This window comes from Protopterus annectens, chromosome 11.part0 (genome assembly GCF_019279795.1).
Source record: "Protopterus annectens isolate FY-2018-M chromosome 11.part0, PAN1.0, whole genome shotgun sequence".
NCBI classification, from domain to species: domain Eukaryota; kingdom Metazoa; phylum Chordata; order Ceratodontiformes; family Protopteridae; genus Protopterus; species Protopterus annectens.
This window is the reverse complement of record NC_056745.1, coordinates 187,443,367-187,465,464: the sequence shown is the minus strand read 5'-3', so window position 1 is coordinate 187,465,464 and position 22,098 is coordinate 187,443,367. Positions and strand designations below refer to the sequence as shown.

The 22,098-nt window shown below is 44.9% G+C and overlaps 1 protein-coding gene across 1 annotated transcript in view; it reads right to left on the bottom strand.

The window, feature by feature from the left end:
• ATP6V1E1 (ATPase H+ transporting V1 subunit E1) overlaps positions 1–22,098 on the bottom strand; it is a 403,891-nt gene that overhangs the window by 243,835 nt on the left and 137,958 nt on the right. Inside the window, exon 5 of the mRNA XM_044087600.1 lies at positions 22,003–22,092. Within this exon, the coding sequence (XP_043943535.1) occupies positions 22,003–22,092 (90 nt within the window). The remainder of the gene's footprint in view (positions 1–22,002; positions 22,093–22,098) is intronic.

Genomic DNA, 22,098 nt, shown 5'->3' with positions numbered 1-22,098 from the left:
ATTGTGCAGAAATGGCTGAAGCATGAATCTTGATGGAGGAGAAGGAAAGTCCACTGTTTAACATCTCAGCTAGGTACTGTAATATTTAAGGTAAATTTAGTACCCAAGGATTCTGGCCCTTTTTCTGATTCCAGGCACAAAACAGTTTCCATTTGGCGGAGTAGGCTATTCTAGTAGAAGGTCTTCTGGCCTCCAAGATAACATCCTGCACCTCCTTGGAGAGGAGGGTCTGTTGGGAAATCAAGGAATCCTCCATGCGGCTAGATTGAGGGTTTTCAGCTGACTGAAGAGTTTTGAAGTTGTGCTGGGACAACAGAAGAGGCACTAGAGGCAGGATCCATGGTGGGGAATGCATCAGGCTCTTCAGGAGTGGATACCAGTGTTGTCTTGGCCAGTCTGGAGCAATGAAAATCATGTTTGGCCTCTCTGCTCTGGCTTTTAATAGAACTTTGGGCAGCAGAGGAAGAGGTGGAAAGGCATAGACTGTCAATGTTGTCCAATTGAACGAAAGTGCGTCTACTCTCCAGGCCTGTGGATGATAGACCCTTGAGCAAAATTTTTTCAGTTGGTAATTTCTGTGGGTAGCAAAGAGATCTATGTCTGGCTGTCCCCATGCCTGAATTATCTTTGCGAAAACTTGAGGATGCAACTTCCATTCGTGTGGATCTGTCATATTTCTGCTTAGGTTGTCTGCCAGTGTGTTTTCCTTCCCTGGCAGGAATTGTGCTTGAAATTGGATTTGCAATTCCAGAGCCGTGTTCCAAAGGGACATGGCTAGTCTGCACAGGGGGTATAAATGAGTTCCTCCTTGTTTATGTACCACATCACTGTGGTGTTGTCTGTCCTTATCAATAGCTGGCCTGGATGCAGTAGGTCTTTGAAGGCCATAATAGCATTTTGTACTGCTAGCATTTCCTTTTGATTGATGTGTAGGTGCTTCTCTTTTTGGGACCATTTGCCCTGAATGCACTGATCTGTCATGTGCGCCCCCCAGGCGTAGTCCGAGGAGTCTGTTGTGATGATTTGATTTGCTTGAGGCATGCAGAAGGGGAGACCTATGTTTCTTTGGCATGCTTGAGCCCACCACAGAAATTCCTTTTGAAGACATGGAATGAGTGGTATAATTGTTTCCAAACTGTGGCTGTGTTTTTTAGGTACCATTGAAGTTTCCTCATATGCAGCTTTGCACATGGGATCAGCAGGATGCAAGATGCCATGAATCCCAGAGCCTGCAGGATTTTCCTTGCAGTCAGCCTGCTGAAGGTTGCCATTTTGCTGAAGTATTGAGATAGTTGCCCTTGCTTCTCTGGCGTGAGGTAGGCCATCTGGGTGTTCGTATTCAAGCTGGCACCCAGGAAAATTATTGTTTGAGAGGGTATTAATTTTGATTTCTTTTTGTTGACTGTGTATCCCAGAAAGTTCAACAATTTTATTACAAACGCCAGGTGTTTCAGAAGTATGTGCTTGCTGTCCGCTTGGATCAGGCAGTCGTCCAGATATGGGTATATTTGTATCCCTTGAAGTCTGCAGAAGGCAATTACTGATGCCAGGCATTTCGTAAACACTCTGGACGCAGTAGATAAGCCAAAGGGCAATGCAGAGAATTGATAATGTGTTGAACCTGCAAGAAATCTGAGGTATCTTCTGCAATCTTGTCTGATAGGGACATGCAGGTATGCCTCCTTGAGGTCCAATGTTACCAGCCAAGACTCCTTGCCCAGCATGGGAAGAAGCTGCTGTAATGTGAGCATCTTGAATTTTGGTACGAATAAATATGTGTTTAGAATGGATAGGTCCAAAATAGGTCTCCAATCTTTGTCCTTCCTTGGTACCAGGAATAGTCTGGAATAAAAACCTTGACCCTGTTCTTTTGCAGGTACCTCTTGAATAGCTTTCATGTCCATGAGAGCTGAAATTTGTTTTGGTGCCTCTGCCCTTTGATTTTGTGGCAGGTTTGGCATGCCTCTCATTTTTGGAAGGGTATGAAAGTGGAATCTGTAGCCTCTGTCTATAATGTCCAGGATCCATTTGTCTTTTGTGACAATATGCCATTTTTTTATAAATAATGCCAGTTTTCCGCCTAAAAGGTGCTGCCATTAAAGCTTTGCTTGGCATGCAAAGGGGAAAGTCATTGTGTCTGCTTTCTGAATGACTGTGATCTATCTTCTCCACCTCTTGGTGTAGGTGCCTGCCATTGTCTGGCTCTAAATGATCCTTGAGATTGCCCTCTACCCCTCGGGCGCCTGTATCTGCCTCTTTGAGGTCTGTCCATGGCTGGAAAGGACCAATTTTTTGAAGGCCAGTTTCTGCTGAAACGTGGAGGTTGCACCTGTAGGAAATCTTTCACTGTTTGCATTGATCTTGCCTTTTCCTCCATTTTCTTTAGTACCTCCTCAGCTTTAACACCAAACAATACATCTTTTTGAAGAGGTGCATCTAGTAATTTAGCTTTGACATGATCTGGTAAGGTTTGCTCTTTGAACCAAGCATGTCTACGTATGACAGACCCTGTAACAGCAGCTCTACATGAGGCCTCTAAAGCATCAAAACCACACTGCAAGGTACGTTTACCCACTTGCTCTGCACTATGCAACAAATCCTGCAACTCCTTTAAATTTGGTTGCTCAGGTTGTGTCATTTTGCTTTTCAACTGAGATAACAAAAACTGTTGATACTTTAACATATGGAACTGACAGTTTAATGCCCTCATGGTTAAAGTGGCCGAGGTGTACACCTTTTCCCCCCACCTTTCTAAAGCTCTGGAATCTCTCTCTGAAGGTAATGGGTTTTTGGCAGTAGAGGTCTTAATTTCCTTGGGACCCTGTGAAATAGTTTCTGGGTCAGCAGCATGGCTTTTGTATAGGAATTGGTGTGAATCAGGAACCCGGTAATACCGGTCAGGTTTAACAGGAGCTGGAGGTAAAGAATCTGGGTTGAGGCTGGCTTCTGTGTACACATCATCTAATATATCCAAGACAGGAGGGATAGCCAGAGGCCTGTGCTGGGGAAGCAAGAGAAAATCCCTGAGCCTTTTCTTGGAATCTGAGTAATCCTGGCCTTCCCAGTGAAAGTGTTCCCTCAAGGTATGTAAGGTTTCCCCAAAAGAAGAGTCCTCAGGGGGGGAGACCGAGGGAATGGACTCCTCAGCATCAGAGTCTTCAAAAGGGGAATATGAATATTCCTGGTCCTCAGAATGTTCTGAGGTAATAGAGGCTTGATCTGAGGAAGGGTAGTCTTCCTCCAATCTGGGCCTTTTGTCCGAGGGGGGTTGAGAACCCCTGATAAAAGAAATCAAATCCTCAGCCATTTTGAGCATCTGTTTTTTAGGCATGGGGCCTTGAGAGGGGCTCTGTGGACCTTGTCTTTTAGTTTTCATGGCTGCTTTAGATTTTGTGAAAGCCTTAATGGAAAAGGAGGAAGGCCTGAAGACACCTTGAGAAGTGGCAGGCCTGTCTGAACTCTGAGTTTCCCTGCCAAGAGTGGCGTCGGTATCTGTAGTCGGAATGGGGGCCGAGGAGCCTGCGACCTCGGGCACAGAAGACACCGCTAAAGAAGCGTCATCGGTACTCAGGGGCTGTGTAGGCGCCTCGCTGAGAACCGGAGCACCGGTAGTCGGCTTTAGCGTGGTGTTGGTACAAATCGCGGACCTTGTATGTCAGTCCTTATCTTTGCGTCTTTTACTCAAAACAGGAGTCGGAGTATCCGATGACATAATGTAATTAAATTTTTTACCAAAATAATGTTGGGCGAACTCCGCCCGACGCTTAACAGTGCGTTTGTTGAATCTAGCACAAAAACGGCAGGCCGAGACGTCGTGGTCTGGGCCTAAGCAAGGAATACAGAAAGAATGGAAATCCTTATGCGGTATTTGCTTCCCACATGAAATGCAATTATTAACTTTGTCTGACATCGGTCTGAGGCAAGAAAAGTTTCCCCAATGGGGTACTTAGCTTTCAAGAAGACTTAGGCTGAAATATTTTCGTAAATCTCAGGAGCTGGCCGACCGGCACTTGCGAACTGCTTCTGCTTCGGGCACCGCGCGGCAAGAAAGACTGAAGAAGATGGCGTCGGCTGGTTCCTTTATACCCCTGCCACACTGACGTCAGGGAAGAATCGACGACAACCGACACCGGACCTAGACTTTGGAATTCGGCCGACCGAGGACCTGCCTGACGGCAGGATAACCCATCTGTTATGACTGCAGCTGTATGCACAATGAACATCAGGACTTCTTTGAAAAAGAGGTTGCAGTATCCAGGTGTTTAAAGGCTGTATAAATTGCATTCCTCTTGATCAAAGGGTGTATGGAAGAGGATTCAGGGCTCCTATTCCATCCTTTCCAGATAGGGGGACCTGAATGGCATTTCACAGTGAACATCATAAAAAAAGTAGTTATGTACTCACCATAACGTTCCATATGTGTTGCTCATTTTCATTCTTCCTCAACCAGCGGGTTTGGATCCGAATTTCAGATCCCACTTGGACGCTTTTTTTATAGATTAGGCTCAGACTCTTAAGCTCCTCCCTTTCCCATAATGCCCCTGCCCTCTAAATTACCTCAGATCGAGTTTGCTGCAGCTGTATAAGCAGATGCATACGATACCGGAAAGAAAACTATCCTAAGTTAGACAGATAGCAGACAGAACCAGGAGCTCAAAAGGAGCAGTGGTTCCCAGAACACCTCCACAAATCTTCCAAGAATAGACAGGGAGATGGAGGGGGTGAAAGTACAGGAAGAATGAAAATGGACAACACAGACAGAATGTTATGGTGAGTATATAACTTCTTTACCTGATGTCACTTTTGTAGCTCAGAGTGTGTGATATACCTTTAAGAAGCTTTCCAGTCAGCAGGCACATGCATACAAGTACTGAGCACATGCAAGCAAGACTGCCATGTTGTAGTAAGCAGTCAAGCTGTAAGCATGCATGTGTGTTAGTCAGTCAGTTTAAAGTTTAATGTTCTTCATATCCATCCAGATGTGTTTGTATATAATAAAATAAAACACCCACGCCTCATCATCTTATTCAGATATACAAGACGAGCAACATGGTGTCAGAATAGGATCCAGAATCAAAACCATGAGGCGCACAGTTAAATTTGGAGGAATATACAGGAGTGGGTCATCCCTACTGGTCAAATGACTCACAAACCGGTCAGAAACTAATTCCAAGTACTAACACTTGCTTAAATGTTTTTTTTTTACTCAACAAATATAAAACAAAGCACTCAGAATGCTCAAACAAATTTCTAATTAAAAGAGATGCCCGAAACTGAGGCATACTGATAAAAATATTCGAGATAATTATGAAAACGTTTGAAATAATATCTGAATTGCATAAAATGTACAAAAAAGGAAAATGACTTTTTCGCTATGTGCTCCTTTTTTGCATTAACTAGCCCCAGGATTTAATAAACTCCATGTAGGCACTGTGTAGAGCCTACACACATATACACAGCCACAGTCCTTTCCCGGTAGCTCATAGTGCATATAAATGATGTCGTGCTGCCGAGAGGTGCGGTGCGCAGCAATGCCAAGCTGTGCTCACATGTAGACAGCTCACACCTACCAGATATCTAAAAATAGAAACCAGATGTATTTAATAAGCATAATGACATTTTATGTGTTTTATTTTTTTTTATTTGGTGCAGCGCAGCCAAGCTGAGCAGAGCTCATACATACATACATGGCAGACACCAGCCAGACATCCAAAAATAGAAACCAGGAAACCAGATGTAATTATTTATTGGTATGTTTAAGCATGTTTGCGCTGCGCGGTGCTCTGCACTGCAAACGGGTAGCTCAGTGGTACATGTGAAGGTATATCAGATTTCTTAATATCCAAGTAGCTAAATGGGTAGAGTTATGGCTGTAAGTGTAGTAGGTCCTGGGTTTAAATACATGGAAGTCAGAACTTGTCTGTATTTTTGTTGCACATGTTATGGACAAAATTTTAAAATATGGCTCTTCTGCGCTCTGAGCAACTGTGCTCAAACTTGCTAAGCACCACAAACATGTTAACGACTGCCAGTGTTTGCATGGTGCTCAGCTTCACTAAAACCATGACTGTGTGTTTGCGCACTGTTCAACTCTGCTTGGCTGGTTTGCTCACTGCTAAGTAACACGGCGCTTTTTTGAATGCTGCTCAATGACATGCAAGGGCGAGAAAGCAGATTATATAAAGCACACTAGGTGGGAATTCTGCAGAAGCCGTTGAAGTTCAATCATCTATTGATATGGCTGGTGGTGTTGGTGAAGGGGTGCGCTTTCGGGCGCAGTAGTGGAGCTTTCGGGCGCAGTAGTGGAGCATTCAGGAGTCCAGGGTCATGGTTGGCCTTCTTGTCAAAACCCATGAAGAAAGGCTGCTGCAGGGTGGTTTCCAGGGCTCGGAGTGCAAGGTGGAGGCCTGGGACCGGCTGGCCAGAGAACTCACCAGTGTTACTGGTATCCCCTGCACAGGTGGGCAGTGTCGTCACCACCACGATGATCTGAAAAGAAGAAAAAGAGGGGAACCTTGGACACCTGGGTCCAAGAAGTGAAAGCAGGGAATGCCCCACAAGTATGCAAGAGTATGCAAGTACTTTTTCCTCTGTTTTACCAATATGTAAACTAAATGTCTGCAAAACTGGTATGCATAATGGTGTGCTTCTCTCCCAACAGCTGCAGCTGAGAGGGCTCACAATGTTGAGTCTCATGCCAGGTGCCTGGCCAGGTTGCACTGTGAGCATGGTGAGTATGGATGTATTATGCCAACTGTAGTGCAATAAGCAATAAAGAGTAAAGAATTAACTACAATAAAGTATATACAATAAAGTTGGAATTAAAGCTGTAGTGCAATAAATGAACAAATATAGTTCAATAAAAACAAGAAACAATACCAGTAACAGCAAGGAAAATAGTGTACGTCAGAATTGTTTTGTCATAACCATTGCAGTACAGCTGTATGCATGGAGTCTGTAAGGTAAGGTTGCTGCAGTCAAGTATAACACTGTAAAAGCTGTACAATGCAAATCTAATGGCTGCAAACTGTATTGCTAAACTCATAGTACTGTTTCCTCTATGCCAATACTGGTCAAGTAATAAAGTTATATGGGTGAGTTAGCCCACTCCATGGCCAGATGCTGTGTATTTGGACTTCACAGATACTGCAAACCAGTATCAATGAAAAGAAGTTATGTACCTACCATAATATTCCATGTTGGTTGTCTTCATCTCGCCTTCTTCTTGCTGGCTGGGATCGGAGCCGATCCTTGGCTCCGATCCGGCCATCTTCTATAGCTAGAGAGCTGTTTACCGGCTTGAGGCTACCCCTTATCCCATGATGCCTAGCGCTAGCTACCCAGATCTCGTTTGTAATAGCTAACCCCACACTCAACCAGAGAAACAACCTGCCCAAGAACAGGTTGAGCATACCTATCATACTCTCCAAGTCAGTAGAGGAAACAAACCAGAGAATACTCAGCCAGTGAAACCAAAACTCCTCTCGATCCAATAGGACAGGGGGACGGAGGGTGGGATGCAAGAAGAAGGCGAGATGAAGACAACTGACATGGAACGTTATGGTAGGTACATAACTTCTTTATGTTATGTTGTCTATCTCGCCTTCATTCTTGCTGGTTGGGACAGCGTCCCTAGCACCTACAATCCTGGGTGGCTCATTGGAAAAGACTCTTCAGAACAGTGGAACCAAAGTCAGCTCTGCTCCTGGAGACAATATCTAGTTTGTAATGAGAAATAAAAGTATGAGGATTTGCCCACATGGCAGCTGCACAAATAGAATCCATGGGCAACCTAGATTGGAAGGCTACAGAGGTGGCCAGCCCTAGTAGAATGACCTTTCAGTTTGATAGGCAAGTCTTTGTTTCTCAATTGATAAATGAAGGTAATAATGTGAGACAACCACCTGGATAAGGTCACTTTGGAAACTGGGAAACCTTGTTTGCCTAGAGCATAGGAAGAGAATAGTTGGTCCAACTTCCTTGTATCCTTGGTCCTATGCAAGTAAAAATGCAATTGTCTATGAACGTCCAATTGGTGTAATTTGTATTCTGCCTTGTTGGTGTGGTTAGGAAAAAACACAGGAAGGTCTATAGATTGGTTCAAATTATTTTCTGAGCAGACTTTCTGAAGGAAAGATGGATTAGTCCTAAGAGCAACCCTATCCTTATGAAAAACCAAGTGTGGAGGACGAACACATAGTGCCAGAAGTTCAGAGACACATCTGGCTGATGTAATAGCCACCAGAAAGAGTGTTTTCCAAGATAGGAATTTAATTATGCCCTCCTTTGAACCTGCAGCGTCCTGCTCAATTAAAGAGGTTAGTACTAAATTAAGGTCCCAAGGAGGAGGGGGGTCTCTCACTGGAGGTCTAAGGAGAGAAGTCCCTCTTAGAAAGGCTTTACAGAGCTTATGAGACATAATGTTTGAATTAGACAACCCAACATGAAAGTTAGAAATGGCCACCAATTGAACCCTGATTGTAGCAGAAGTGGACCCGGAATGAAAGATTTGTGCTAGGAACTCCAAAATTTCGTGGACTGGGGCTGAAAAGGGATCTATGTTCCTAGCCTCTGCCCAACAAGAAAAACGTTTCCATTCACTAGCATAAGTTTTTCTAGTCGTGGACTTGAGAGGACACAATCTCACGTACGGCCGGGGAAATGCTGGGAAGCCTGGCTAGGGTTGGAATTGGAGCAACCAAGCTGTGAGCTGGAGTGTTTGAAGGGATTGATGCAACCCGCCTGACTGATGAATCAGCAGGTCTGGAATGGGATCCAGAGTCCAGGGCTGCTCGAGAAGGTAATGATGCAGGAACGGAAACCATATCTGTCGAGGCCAGTAGTGGGCAATGAGGACCATTTTGAAACCAAACGATATAGCTTTCTGTATGAGCTTCGGTATCAGGGGAAATGGAGGGAAGGCATAAAGGAGTCCCTGAGGCCAATCGTGGACTAGAGCGTCTCTGGGAGAGTGACCTGGAAGCGGAAGAATGGAGAAGTAGTTGCTGTTGAAGGGGTGGCAAAAAGATCACAGCAAGGCAGTCCCCATTTGCGGAAGATCAGATCCGCAACTACCTGATTCAGAGACCACTCATGAGGCATGAGAATAGCTCTGCTGAGCCTGTCCGCTATGACATTGGACCTCCCAGGGATGTGCGTTGCAATCAGAAATCGTTGGGAGGAAATCGCCCACTGCCAGAGTCTGAGTGCTTCTCGACATAGGGGATAGGACCTGGTTCCGCCCTGCTTGTTGATGTACCACACCACTGACACGTTGTCCGTTTGAACTGCAATGGTCCCAGAAGGGAGAGAGTCCTGAAGGGCTTACAACGCTAGGAGCACGGCTCTCATTTCTAGGACGTTTATATGCAGATGGTACTTGTGAGGCTGCCAAGTGCCTTGGACTGTCCTACCCTGATAATGCCCCCCCCCACCCTATCAGAGAGGCGTCTGTGGTCACTGTGGCCACTGGAGGGGGCTGAATGAAGGGTCTACCCTGAGACACTAGTGGGGAGACCATCCACTAGGAAATGTGCCTTTTGCATGCTTCTTAATCATGATCATGTGAGACATGGGCAGATGTTGAAAAGACCATGGTGTGAACAGAAGCCACTGAAGGATTCTCATGTGAAAGCGGGCCAGAGGGATTAGAAGAATTGCCGCTGTCATGGAACCCAGAGTTTGAAGGACGAACCTGACTTGGATCCTTTTGCTCTGCATTAGAATTTGAACTTGCTGGCAAATTGTAGATAGAATTTGAACTTGCTGGCAAATTGTAGACACCCTGTCTGGCAGCAGCCTTGCAGACATGTTCTTTGTGTCCAAGTCTGCTCCTATATAGATAATAGATTGACAGGGCAACAAGGCAGATTTTTCGAAGTTTATGGTGATGCCTAGCTGGGAGCAGATTGTAACTGTGTAGTCCCTGGCTTGGAGAAGTTGATGCCTTGTAGTAGCAGTGAGGAGCCAGTCGTCTAGATATGGAAACACCTGGAATCCTCTATGTCTCAGGTGAGCCGTGACCACTGCCATACACTTGAACACCCTGGGGGCTGTGGTGAGACCAAAGGACAGAGCTCTGAACTGGTAATGACGGTCTCCCAGCTGGAAGCGAAGGAATCTCCTGGAACGCCTGTCCATTTTGATGTGATAGTACGCATCCTGAAGATCTATAAAGCACATCCAATTGTCCTGACCCAAAAAGGGTAGAATTGACTGTAGCGTGACCATCCGAAACTTTGTTCTTTGAACAGACTTGTTCAGTCTGCTGAGATCCAGTCCCCTGTCTTTTTTGGTGCCAAAAAGAAACTTGAGTAAGTTCCGGATCCGTGTTGGTCTGCCGGGACTTCCTGGATGACTTTTTTTTTTTTTTAGCAGTTTTGAAACTTCTATGACTGCTTGGTCCCTCAGATTGGGTGGAACATCTGGAAGGGATTTGCTTGAAGGTAAAGGGGGCTGAGAGAAGGGAATTTTGTAACCTCTGGAAATAACTGACCGTACCCATTTGTCTTGCGTTAAATTTTGCCAGGCTTTTGGGTACAGAGAAAGTCTTCCCCCGATTGCCTCCAGAGGTGGGCAGTTGGGAACCCTTCAGGGATGTTGAAAGGGCTTCTCAGAGAAAGATTCTCTGTTGCCCAGGTTCTGCGGACCCCCTCTGCCACAAGGGCGGCGTCTGTTGTCGTTTCCCCTCTGCCCCTGGAGGAAAAATCGCTACGTGTGTCAGGCGAGGCTCCCTGGGATTTTCGGAACCACATTTTACCACTCTTCTGACCCTTGGGGTATGGTCTGGAAGGAGTGGAAAAACAGACTCCCACAGCAGAGAGAGTCTTGCCTTCTTGCTCACACCTAGTCAAAGTGTCTGTCACCCGTGGTCCAAAAAGAAAGGAACCAAAGGGGGTGTTGGTGAATGACTGTCTAAAGGGTTCCGCAAAATTACACAGCTGCATCCAGGCGTGTCTCCTCAGGGCCACAACCGTATCTGCTGCATAGGAAATGAGCCTCATGGAGGAGTTGACTACAAAATTAAGGGTCGCCAGCTGGGAAGCCACTTTAGCTTGAGCCCCCTCAGCTGATGGATCTTGAAGGGTATCTCAGAGCTATTTAAGAAGATCCCTCTGAACCGGGTAAAATGGCATAAGTAGTTCAGTGACCCCATATCTGTCCATGGTCCTAGACTCCTTGTTAGGAGGATGGACAGACGAAGAAGTTTCCGCTAACTCCTTTTTCGTGGCTGCTGCTACCACCATGGCATCAACAGGAACACCTTTTGAAAGGAATTGCTTGCACTGGGGTGCTGTAATGAATTTACCAGGTCTCCTCAGAGTTGGTTCCACTGTATCCAGAGCTGACCAAGCCTTTCGAGCCACCACTGACATAAGTGGATCGAAAGGCAGAGAAACCCAGGAGGTGGAAGGTCGGGAACTGAACGCATCCAGGAATACAGACCCATCCTCGGTAGGGGCTAGGGGATTCCAGTTCCCCCTCTGCTTAAGCATTTCCAGGATGTCCGAAAAGGAAACGTCTTCAGAGGGGGATCTTGGGGATGCTTCAGAGTCATCTAAGTCTGTATCAGAAGTGACAGACTCAGGGGAGTAAATGTGCTTCCTCTTGCACTTCTTCTAACGTGGGGGCTCCTCTGAATGGTCAGGGGAGGCCTCGGAAGAAGAGGAAACACCAAATGGGGTGCCCTGGAGTGCCGGTTCCCCATGCTTGGGGTCTGGAGGAGGAGCAGAAGTTGGCACAGGCACTACAGGGGACAGAGCCAATGGGGCCGATAGTGGAGCTGACTCAGTGGCCAGCACACCCCTCATGACATCGATGTCCCTGCCACAATGCAGAGAAGGCTCCGGTTCCGAGGACATCGGAATCCTTCTCTGCACCGAGGGAGACGGCTCAGAGGCCGATGTAGGAGCCTAGCTCACTTGCGCCAAAGCTCCGAGAATGTTGAACGGGGTTGGACAAGGGTTCGATGCCACTCGCCCTCTTGGAGCCGACGAGGGAGCCCCGGCGCCCAGATCCCTCGACGGATGGCACCATCGAGGGAATCTGAGCCCACTGTTTAACATCTCCCTTGACTGATGCAGTGAATATTCCAACCATGAGGCCTAGTGACCATTAAGCAACACATACTATTGGACTGGGTATCTGCAAGTCCCATGTGGGATGTTACATCTGTCCAATTAGCCCACTATATTTCCTTGCATAACAGCAGCAGATCCATACATGTACCATATTATAGTAAACCTCACAATTAGTGTGTAGCTTAGAGACTTACCTTGCGAATACAGCAGTTGAGACCTACAGTTCAGGGCCGACTCTGTGATGCAAGCAATACATGGATAGGTACAGGTTGTGTGGGTTGCCTGGCATCAACACATTTATTATATGTATGCGAGTAGGAGTAAAGTGTCAGTCTGAGCACAGCAGTGCGCCGAGCAAACAGGTGCAGCTGAGCTCCAATGAGCTTACAAGTCCTGAGACATACCCCCTCAATGTCAGCTACCTCGTCTGTGAACACCAACACGGTTCTGTGCCTACACGGAAGGGGTATGTGATCATGGATACCCATTTGTGCTCTTCAGTAACCCCACCTCATTTGCATAGGAATCTGTGCACACAACCTGTAAACTACCTTGTTAGCAACAGCATCTTTCCACCACTGCAGATACTCCATGTAGGGTCCTATAATACATTTCTGTCACATACTATTAAAAGTTGTTTTTCCACACTTTTTTCATAAAAGCACATCTGTGCACTGTGACGCACTGTGCAAACATACCCAGATCATTAAAAAAATATATACATTTTAAATTATTTCCCTTATGTTTCTGGAAATATGGTGGATAGTTTTGCCCATATATGTATGTTCTACGCCATTTATGTCCACCTACCTGCGTTTTTACAGCCCCTGTTGTCTGCCTGAAATCCTGTACATGGAATTTTTCGATGTACACTATGGATACTGACACAGGATATGCAGGGCTGCCAGTCTGATGCTGGATCACTCTACTTGCCTCATTTCCACGAGATTCACCTCTTTATGAGGTGATATGCCTGCCACGAATACTTCCGTGTTGGTGTTGGCATATGCATGCTGCCCAGCTGTGTTTAATGAATTGCAAACCTGCTTATTTCCATGTAAACAGCGTGCAACGATGCCCACATGGTAAAAATGGCCATGTAGGCTTTATTAAATCCCCCCCTAAATATATTTGAAGTATCCAAAGTATGCAAAAAGTGTTGGCAAGTGTGTGCAGTATTACAATACAGGTATTTCACAAAGTACACCCATTTCAAACAATATTTTGCAAAGTACAGTCTTTCAAAGTGTTTACTGTGCATTTGAATCTTATTGCAAGTAGCTGGTGTGTGTGCATGTTCATACACAATTACAAGGGCCATATTTGCATTGTGTTTAAATATAGTTTTTGGCATGGCAGATGGATTTTGGAGACCAATATTGTTTTGATAACAGCACTGCAGAAAATTGGAGAGTGTTTGAGCAAGATTAAGACATTTTCATACAGAATGCTTTTTCTGACAAAGATGCACATACAAAGGCATTTATCCTGCTTATTTTAGCAGTTTTAGAAGCAATTGAAACACAAAGTTCATTTGTGTATGCTCCTGCTATGTATGCAGGGGAGGGGAAAACCGCCATATAGTGGTACTGGCTGAAACACGGGAAGACCGGGAGTGTTTAAAATGTAAATTTAGAGAAACGTGTAACCCGCAAACAAACACTGCAAGAGAAAGGCACTTATTTTACAGAAGGGAACAAGATCCTGGTGAAACTTTTGCAGTATATATAACAGACTTGAGAAACCAGGCTAAAATGTGCAGATTTGGAGAGTTGAGAGAAGAGTTAAATGAAAGGCTTGTGTGTGGTATTAAAGATAATGCAGTGAGAAAGAATTTGCTTTGAGACAGGAATTTAACTTCGAATAAGGCCACTGAGATTTGTCAGATATATGAAAAACATGCTTCCAGTACCTTCCAATGCTAATGTAGACAATGTGCAGCATGTGGTTTAAACATAACAGGTCAAAGGATGTGGCGGCTTCAATGAAACCTAGAGCCTTTCTAGCAAGTTCTAGAGCATGCTCTGTGAGGTAGACATGCTCACGGAAGCACAAAGGTGAATCAGTTAAATCAAAGAATGTGACCCCCACCTAGCCTCATAGTCAGCTGTCATAACTGTGGAGGTAATCATGAACCTAAAAGAAAAAAGTGCTTAGCTTTTGGTCAGCAGTACCACAAATGTAGAAAGTGGAATCATTTCAAAAGGTTCTGTAAATCAAGAGAGTAATTATTTTATTAAAAAAGAACATTCATAGAGGCAAGTCGATCAATTAGAAAGCAGTGACCCTACTTCTTATGTTGATGCTGTGTCTGTGCTTGGTGAAACAGTCAATGCAGTAGAAATGTAAGCAAAGAATTAAGTATTTTGTACTGTTCGGATTAATGGGAGATCCGTGGACAAAGTTGACACTGATTCAAAGTGCAATGTTATGTCAGTAGAAACATTTGCTAGAGTAAAAGCTGGAGAGAAACTTGATCTGGCGAAGCTTGTTGCTTACACTGGTGAAGAAAGTCAAACAGAGGGTTCAGTAGTGTTTTTTATGTTACAGCTATGACTTGCAATTTTACATAGTTAAGAGATGTGCAGTCATTATTAGGCCTCAGAGACAGTTCGTAAATGAGACTGCTTTCATTTAATAAGGAAGCCCACCATGTAAGCTTAAAGGATAAAAGCTCAAATTTCACCCAGACTAGTTTTTCTGACTATGCTGATCTTTTCAAAGACAAAACTAGGCAAACTCCGTTGTGTACTCCATGAAGTTAGACCCTGAAGTAAGCCTAGTTATCAGACCAGCAGAGAATGTTCCAGTAGCTATGCAGAACAGAGTTAAAGCTGAGCTAGACAGAATGGTGCAGCAAGGAGTAATATGTCCAGTAGAAAAACCAAGTGAATGGGTACCATCCATGGTGATAGCTCATAAGAAATGTTCAGATGATATTACAATATGTATTGATCTACGAGACTTGAATAAAGCACTAAAATGACCTTATCATCCAATGCGCACAGTCGAAGTTACTGCTCTTATGCCAAATGCCACTGTTTTTTCTGTCTGAGATGCAAAAAGCTAATTTGGGCAAATTTTGCTTAACCGTAAACCCTCATTGCTAACCACATTTAGTACACCATTCAAAAGGTACACATTTCTGAGAATGCCATTTGGAATAAATTCTGCCAGTGAAGTCTTTCAGCGTGCAATGGAGCACATTTTTTCAGGCTATCCATGTGCTATTATAGTAGATGATATTCTTGTAGGAGGCAAAGGTGAAGTCGAACATAACAGAAACCTCAAAGTTTGTGTAGTCTGTCTTAAGTCGAATCTTCAGAAATGCAAATTCAGGCTACAAGAAGTTACTTATGTTGGCCATTTGTTTACCAATTCAGGCTTATGACCAGATCCTTCCAAGCAAAAGTACAGTTTTGTACCTACCATAAATGTAGATGTTCGAGTGCTCATACAGCTGCAGTCATAACAGATGGGTTATCCTGCCATCAGGCGGGTCCTCGGTCGGCCGAATTCCAAAGTCTAGGTCCGGCGTCGGTTGTCGTCGCTTCCTCCCTGACGTCAGTGCGGCAGGGGTATAAAAGAGGCAGCCGACGCCATTTTCTTCAGTTTTTCTTGCCGCAGATGTCAGGTGCCCCCAGAAGGAAGGCAAACATAATGTTATGCAAAAATGCAATGTAGATAAATCAAAAACAGTAGTTGCAAGCAAATACACCATAAAAAGAGTACCCCAAAAGGTTATATGAAAAGGTTTTGTCATAAGGCCTGTCCTAAGAGGGGTTGGAGGGAGGGAAACCTGGACTGCAGCTGTATGAGCACTCTAACATCTACATTTATGGTAGGTACAAAATTGTACTATGTTCATCGTGCATACAGCTGCAGCCATAACAGATGGGTAGAATCCCAAAGCTAAGTAAGGGTGGTAGGCACTAAGTGGAACTAGGAGGGGCTAGGATGCCCTGCAGGACTGCTGTGGCAAAGCCCGCTCTAGATTTAGAGTATAGTGGGAGGTGATAGTGCTTGGAGAAAGTGTGCACTGAACCCCAGGTGGCTGCTTCCAAAATATCCTTGGTAGGGATCCCCCTGAGGAAGGCTGCAGAGGTAGCTGTGGCTTTGGTGGAATGGGATCTGATGCATGCAGGCACAGTTTTTCCATGAAATGAGTAACAAAAGTGTATGCAGTGGGCTATCCATTTTGAAACTGTCTGTTTGGAAATGGCCTTTCCTTGAGCACCTGCAGCATAGGACACAAAGAGTTGCTCAGATTTCCTGAATGGCTTTGTCCTGTCCAAATAATAACGAAGTTGTCTGTGAATGTCCAAGGAATGTAGTAGTCTTTCCCCTTTGTTTTGTGGATTAGGATAAAAGGTAGGTAAGTGGACAGTCTGATTCAAAGCTACACTGGATACTACCTTTGGCATAAAGGTAGGGTTGGTTCGTAAGGAAACTCTGTCCTGATGGAAAATGATGAATGGTTGCACAGCCATGAGGGCCTGTAGCTCCGAAACCCTGCAAGGTGAGGTGATAGCCAGAAGAAAGGCTGTTTTCCATGACAAGTACTGTAACTCTGATGAAGAAGCTGGCTCGAAGGGAGGAAGGGTCAGCTTTTCCAATACGAAGTTGAGGTCCCAAGCAGGGGCTGGTAGTTTCCTTGGGGGTTTTATATTCTTTGCCCCTCTGAGGAACTGCCTTAAGAGAGGATGAGAGAATAAAGGAGGATCTATGTTGTATTGTGCGGAAATGGCTGAAGCGTGGATCTTGATGGAGGAGAAGGAAAGTCCATTGTTTAACATCTCAGCTAGGTACTGTAAAATTTGAGGTATATTTATTACCCAAGGATTCTGTCCCTTCTTTTGATTCCAGGCACAAAATCATTTCCATTTGGCGGAGTAGGCCTTTCTAGTAGAAGGTCTTCTGGCCTCCAAGATGACATCCTGCACCTCCTTGGAGAGGAGAAACTGTTGGGAAATCAAGGAATTCTCCATGCAGCTAGATTTAGAGTTTTGAGATGGCTGTGAAGAGTTTTGTAGTTGTGCTGGGACAACAGAAGAGGGACTAGAGGTAGGATCCATGGTGGGGAATGTGTCAGGCTCTTCAGGAGCGGATACCAGTGTTGCCTTGGCCAGTCTGGAGCAATGAGAATCATTTTCGGCCTCTCTGCTCTGGCTTTTAATAGAACTTTGGGCAGCAGAGGAAGTGGCGGGAAGGCATAGACTGTCAATGTTGCCCAATTGAAGGAAAGTGCATCCACTTTCCAGGCCTGTGGATGATAGGTCCTTGAACAAAATTTTTTCAACTGGCAATTTCTGTGGGTAGCAAAGAGATCTATGTCTGGCTGTCCCCATGCCTGAGTTATCTTTGTGAAAATTTGAGGATGCAACTTCCATTCGTGTGGATCTGTCATAATTCTGCTTAGGTTGCCTGCCAGTGTGTTTTCCTTCCCTGGCAGGAATTGTGCCTGTAGTTGAATTTTCAATTCCAGTGCTGTGTTCCACAGGGTCATTGCTTGCCTGCACAGGGGGTATGAATGAGTTCCCCCCTGTTTGTTTATGTACCACATCACTATGGTGTTGTCTGTCCTTATCAATAGCTGGCCTGGATGCAGTAGGTCTTTGAAGGTCATAATAGCCTTTTGCACGGCTAGCATTTCCTTTTGGTTGATGTGAAGGAGCTTCGCTCTTCGTGACCATTTTCCCTGAATGCACTGATCTGTCATGTGTGCTCCCCGGGCGTAGTCTGTTGTGATGATTTGAGTTGCTTGAGGTACACAGAAAGGAAGACCCGTGTTTCTTTGGCAAGCTTGAGCCCACCACATAAATTCCTTTTGAAGGCATGGAATGAGTGGTATAATTGCTTCCAAGCTGTGGCTGTGTTGAGACCATAAGTTTTTTAGGTACCATTGAAGTTTCCTCATATGCAGCTTTGCACATGGGATTAGTAGGATGCAAGATGCCATGAATCCCAGAGCCTGCAGGACTTTCCTTGCAGTTAGCCTGGTGTAAGTTGCCATTTTCTGAAGTATTGAGACAGTTGCCCTTGCTTGTCTGGCGTGAGGTAGGCCATCTGGGTGGTTGTATCCAAGCTGGCACCCAGGAAAATTATTTGTTGAGAGGGTATTAGTTTTGATTTCTTTTTGTTGACTGTGTATCCCAGGAAGTTCAACAGTTTTATTACAAACGCCAGGTGCTGCAGTAGTATGTCCTTGCTGTCTGCTTGGATCAGGCAGTCATCCAGATATGGGTAGATTTGTATCCCTTGTAGTCTGCAGAAGGCGATTACTGATGCCAGGCATTTCGTAAACACTCTGAGCGCAGTAGATAAGCCAAAGGGCAATGCAGAGAATTGGTAATGGGTTGAACCTGCAAGAAATCTGAGGTATCTTCTGCAATCTTGTCTGATAGGGACATGCAGGTATGCCTCCTTGAGGTCCAATGTTACCAGCCAAGACTCCTTGCCCAGCATGGGAAGAAGCTGCTGTAATGTGAGCATCTTGAATTTTGGCACCTGTAGATATGTGTTTAGGATGGATAGGTCTAAGATAGGTCTCCAATCTTTGTCTTTCCTTGGTACCAGGAATAGTCTGGAATAAAACCCTTGACCTTGTTCTTTTGCAGGTACCTCTTGAATCGCTTTCATGTCCATGAGAGCTGAAATTTGCTTTTGTGCCTCTGCCCTTTGATTTTGTGGCAGGTTTGGCATGCCTCTCATTTTTGGAAGGGTGTGAAAGTGGAACCTGTAGCTCTGTCTATAATGTCCAGAATCCATTTGTCTTTTGTAACAATATGCCAATTTTTTGAGAATAATGTCAGTTTTCCGCCCAAAGGTGCTGCCATTAAAAGCTTTGCTTGGCAGGTGTAGGGGGAAGTCATTGTGTCTGTTTTCTAAAAGACTGTGATCTATCTTCTCCACCTCTTGGGGTTGGTGCTTGCCACTGTCTGGCTCTGAAAGATCCTTGAGGTTGCCCTCTACCCCTTGGACGCCTGTATCTGCCCCTTTGAGGTCTGTCCATGGCTGGAAAGGACCAATTTTTTGAAGGCCAGTTTCTGCTGAAACGTGGAGGCTGTACCTGCAGGAAATCTTTCACTGTTTGCATTGATTTCGCTTTTTCCTCCATTTTCTTTAGCACCTCCTCTGCTTTAACACCAAACAATACATCTTTGAGAAGAGGTGCATCTAATAATTTAGCTTTGACATGATCTGGTAAGGTTTGCTCTGAGCCAAGCATGCCTACGTATAACAGACCCCGTAACAGAAGCTCTACATGAGGCCTCTACAGCATCAAAACCACACTGCAAGGTATGTTTACCCACTTGCTCTGCACCATGCAACAAATCCTGCAACTCTTTTAAATCTGGTTGTTCTGGTTGTGTCATCTTGCTTTTCAGCGGAGATATCAAAAACTGTTGATACTTTAACATATGGAACTGACAGTTTAATGCCCTCATGGTTAAAGTGGCCGAGGTGTACACCTTTTCCCCCCACCTTTCTAAAGATCTGGAATCTCTCTCTGAAGGTAATGGGTTTTTAGCAGTAGATGCCTTAATTCCCTTTTGACCCTGTGAAATAGTTTCTGGGTCAGCAGTATGGCTTTTATATAGGAAATGGTGAGAATCAGGAACCCGGTAATACCAGTCTGGTTTAACAGGAGCTGGAGGCAAAGAATCAGGATTTAGGCTGGCTTCTGTGTACACATCATCCAATATATCTAAAACAGGAGGGATAGCCAGAGGCCTATGCTGGGGGAGCAGAAGAAATTCCCTGAGCCTTTTCTTGGAATCTGAGTAATCTTGGCCTTCCCAGTGAAAGTGTTCCCTTCAATGTATGCAGGGTTTGCCCAAAAGAGAAGTCCTCAGGGGGGGAGACCGAGAGAATAGACTCCTCTGCATCAGAGTCTTCGAATGGAGAATAGGCACAATCCTGGTCCTCAGATAGTTCTAAGGTAATAGAAGCTTGATCTGAGGAAGGGTAGTCTTCCTCTAATCTGGGCCTTTTGTCAGAGGGGGGTTGAGAACCCCTGATAAGAGTAATCAAATCCTCAGCCATTTTAAGCATCTGTTTTTTAGGCATGGTGCCTTGAGAGGGTGTCTGAGGAACCTGTTTTTTTGGTTTTCATGGCTGTTTTAGATTTAGTGAAGGCTTTAATAGAGAAGGAGGAAGGCCTGAAGACCCCTTGAGAAATGGCAGGCCTGTCTAAATTCTGAGTTTCCCCGCCAGGAGTGGCGTCGGTATCTGTAGTAGGAATGGGGGCCGAGGAGCCTGTGACCTCGGGTACTGAAGACACCGATAATGCATTGTCATCGGTACTCAGGGGCTGCGTAGGTGCCTCGCTGAGTACCGGAGAACCGGTAGTTGGCCTTAGCGTGGTATCAGTAGGTGGTGGGGACCTCGTAAGCCGGTCCTTATCTTTGCGTTTTTTGCTCAAAACTGGAGTCGGAGTATCCAACGGCATAATATAATTAAATTTTTTGCCAAAAAGTGAAGGGTGAACTCCGCCAGACGCTTAATAGTGCGTTTGTTTAATCTAGCACAAAAACGGCAGGCCGAGACGTCATGGTCTGGGCCTAAGCAAGGTATACAGTAAGAGTGGAAATCCTTATGCGGTATTTGCTTCCCACATGAAATGCAATTATTAACTTTGTTTGACATCGGTCTGAGGCAAGAAAAGTTTCCCCAACGGGGTACTTAGCTTTCAAGAAGACTTTGGCTGAAATACTTTCGTAAATCTCAGGAGCAGGCCGACCGGCACTTGCGAACTGCTTCTGCTTCGGGCACCGCGCGGCAAGAAAGACTGAAGAAAATGGTGTCGGCTGCCTCTTTTATACCCCTGCCGCACTGACGTCACGGAGGAAGCGACGACAACCGACGCCGAACCTAGACTTTGGAATTCGGCCGACCAAGGACCCGCCTGACGGCAGGATAACCCATCTGTTATGACTGCAGCTGTATGCACGATGAACATCAGCAATTCTTGAGATACCAGCTCCTGACAGTATCCAAGCCCTACAACATTTTCTTGGCATGATCAACTACCTAGGCAAGTTCATTCCAGACTTGAGCCAACTTTCAGCACTGTTTAGAGAGTTGACACACAAAAATGTATCTTGGTCCTGGTTCAGAACAACAAACATCATCTGATGTCCTGAAACAGAGAATTGTCAGTCCACCTACTTTAAGGTACTTTGATGTTCACAAAGCAGTAAAGCTTTACTGTGATGCTTCTAAGTTTGGTCTTGGTGCAGTCATTATTCAAGACCAGCAGCCTATACGTTGAGACCTCTAACCCAAACAAAGACACAGCATGCTCAGATAGAGAAAGAACTCTTGGCAATTGTGTTTGCATGTTCGAAGTTCCAGAATTATATTTATGGCCGACCAACTCAAATCGAGACTGACCACCAACCTCTACTCACTATTTTGAGAAACCCAATGCACACATATCCTGCTAGACTGCAACTCATGATGCTGAAATTGCGATAGTACAATTTCAATCTTATTTACACAAAAGGCAAACTTCTTTATCTTGCTGATACTTTATCCAGATCGCCCAAAAAAAACACTGAACAGCATGAGAATGAGAAACCTGATTTTGAAGTTATGGAAGTGAGAATTTTTTCTTCCACACGTCTTAGTGAGCTTAGAACTCACACAGCTTCAGATCCAATTCTCCAGAAGCTTAACCACTTCCTCAGTCATGGCCTTCAAAACAATGAATCCTGATAGAGAAGAAAACCAACCCAGCCATCTTTTGGTTTAAGTCACTAAAGAAATCTAAGTGGGGCAATGTGAATCAAATACTGAATAGTAATAAAACATCTAGCTTGCTTTCAAATAAGTCACACAGTTTAATTTCTATACCATTTCTATAACTTTATAAAGTAAAGATAAAAGTATCAGCAGCATTTTTTTTTTAATGACCTACCTGCAATACAAGGCCATCTAATAGTGCTTGATACCTGGCATTATCCTTGACTACTTTACTAAGTCGCTGTTTGGCTTCAGTCAATAGATCCTAGAA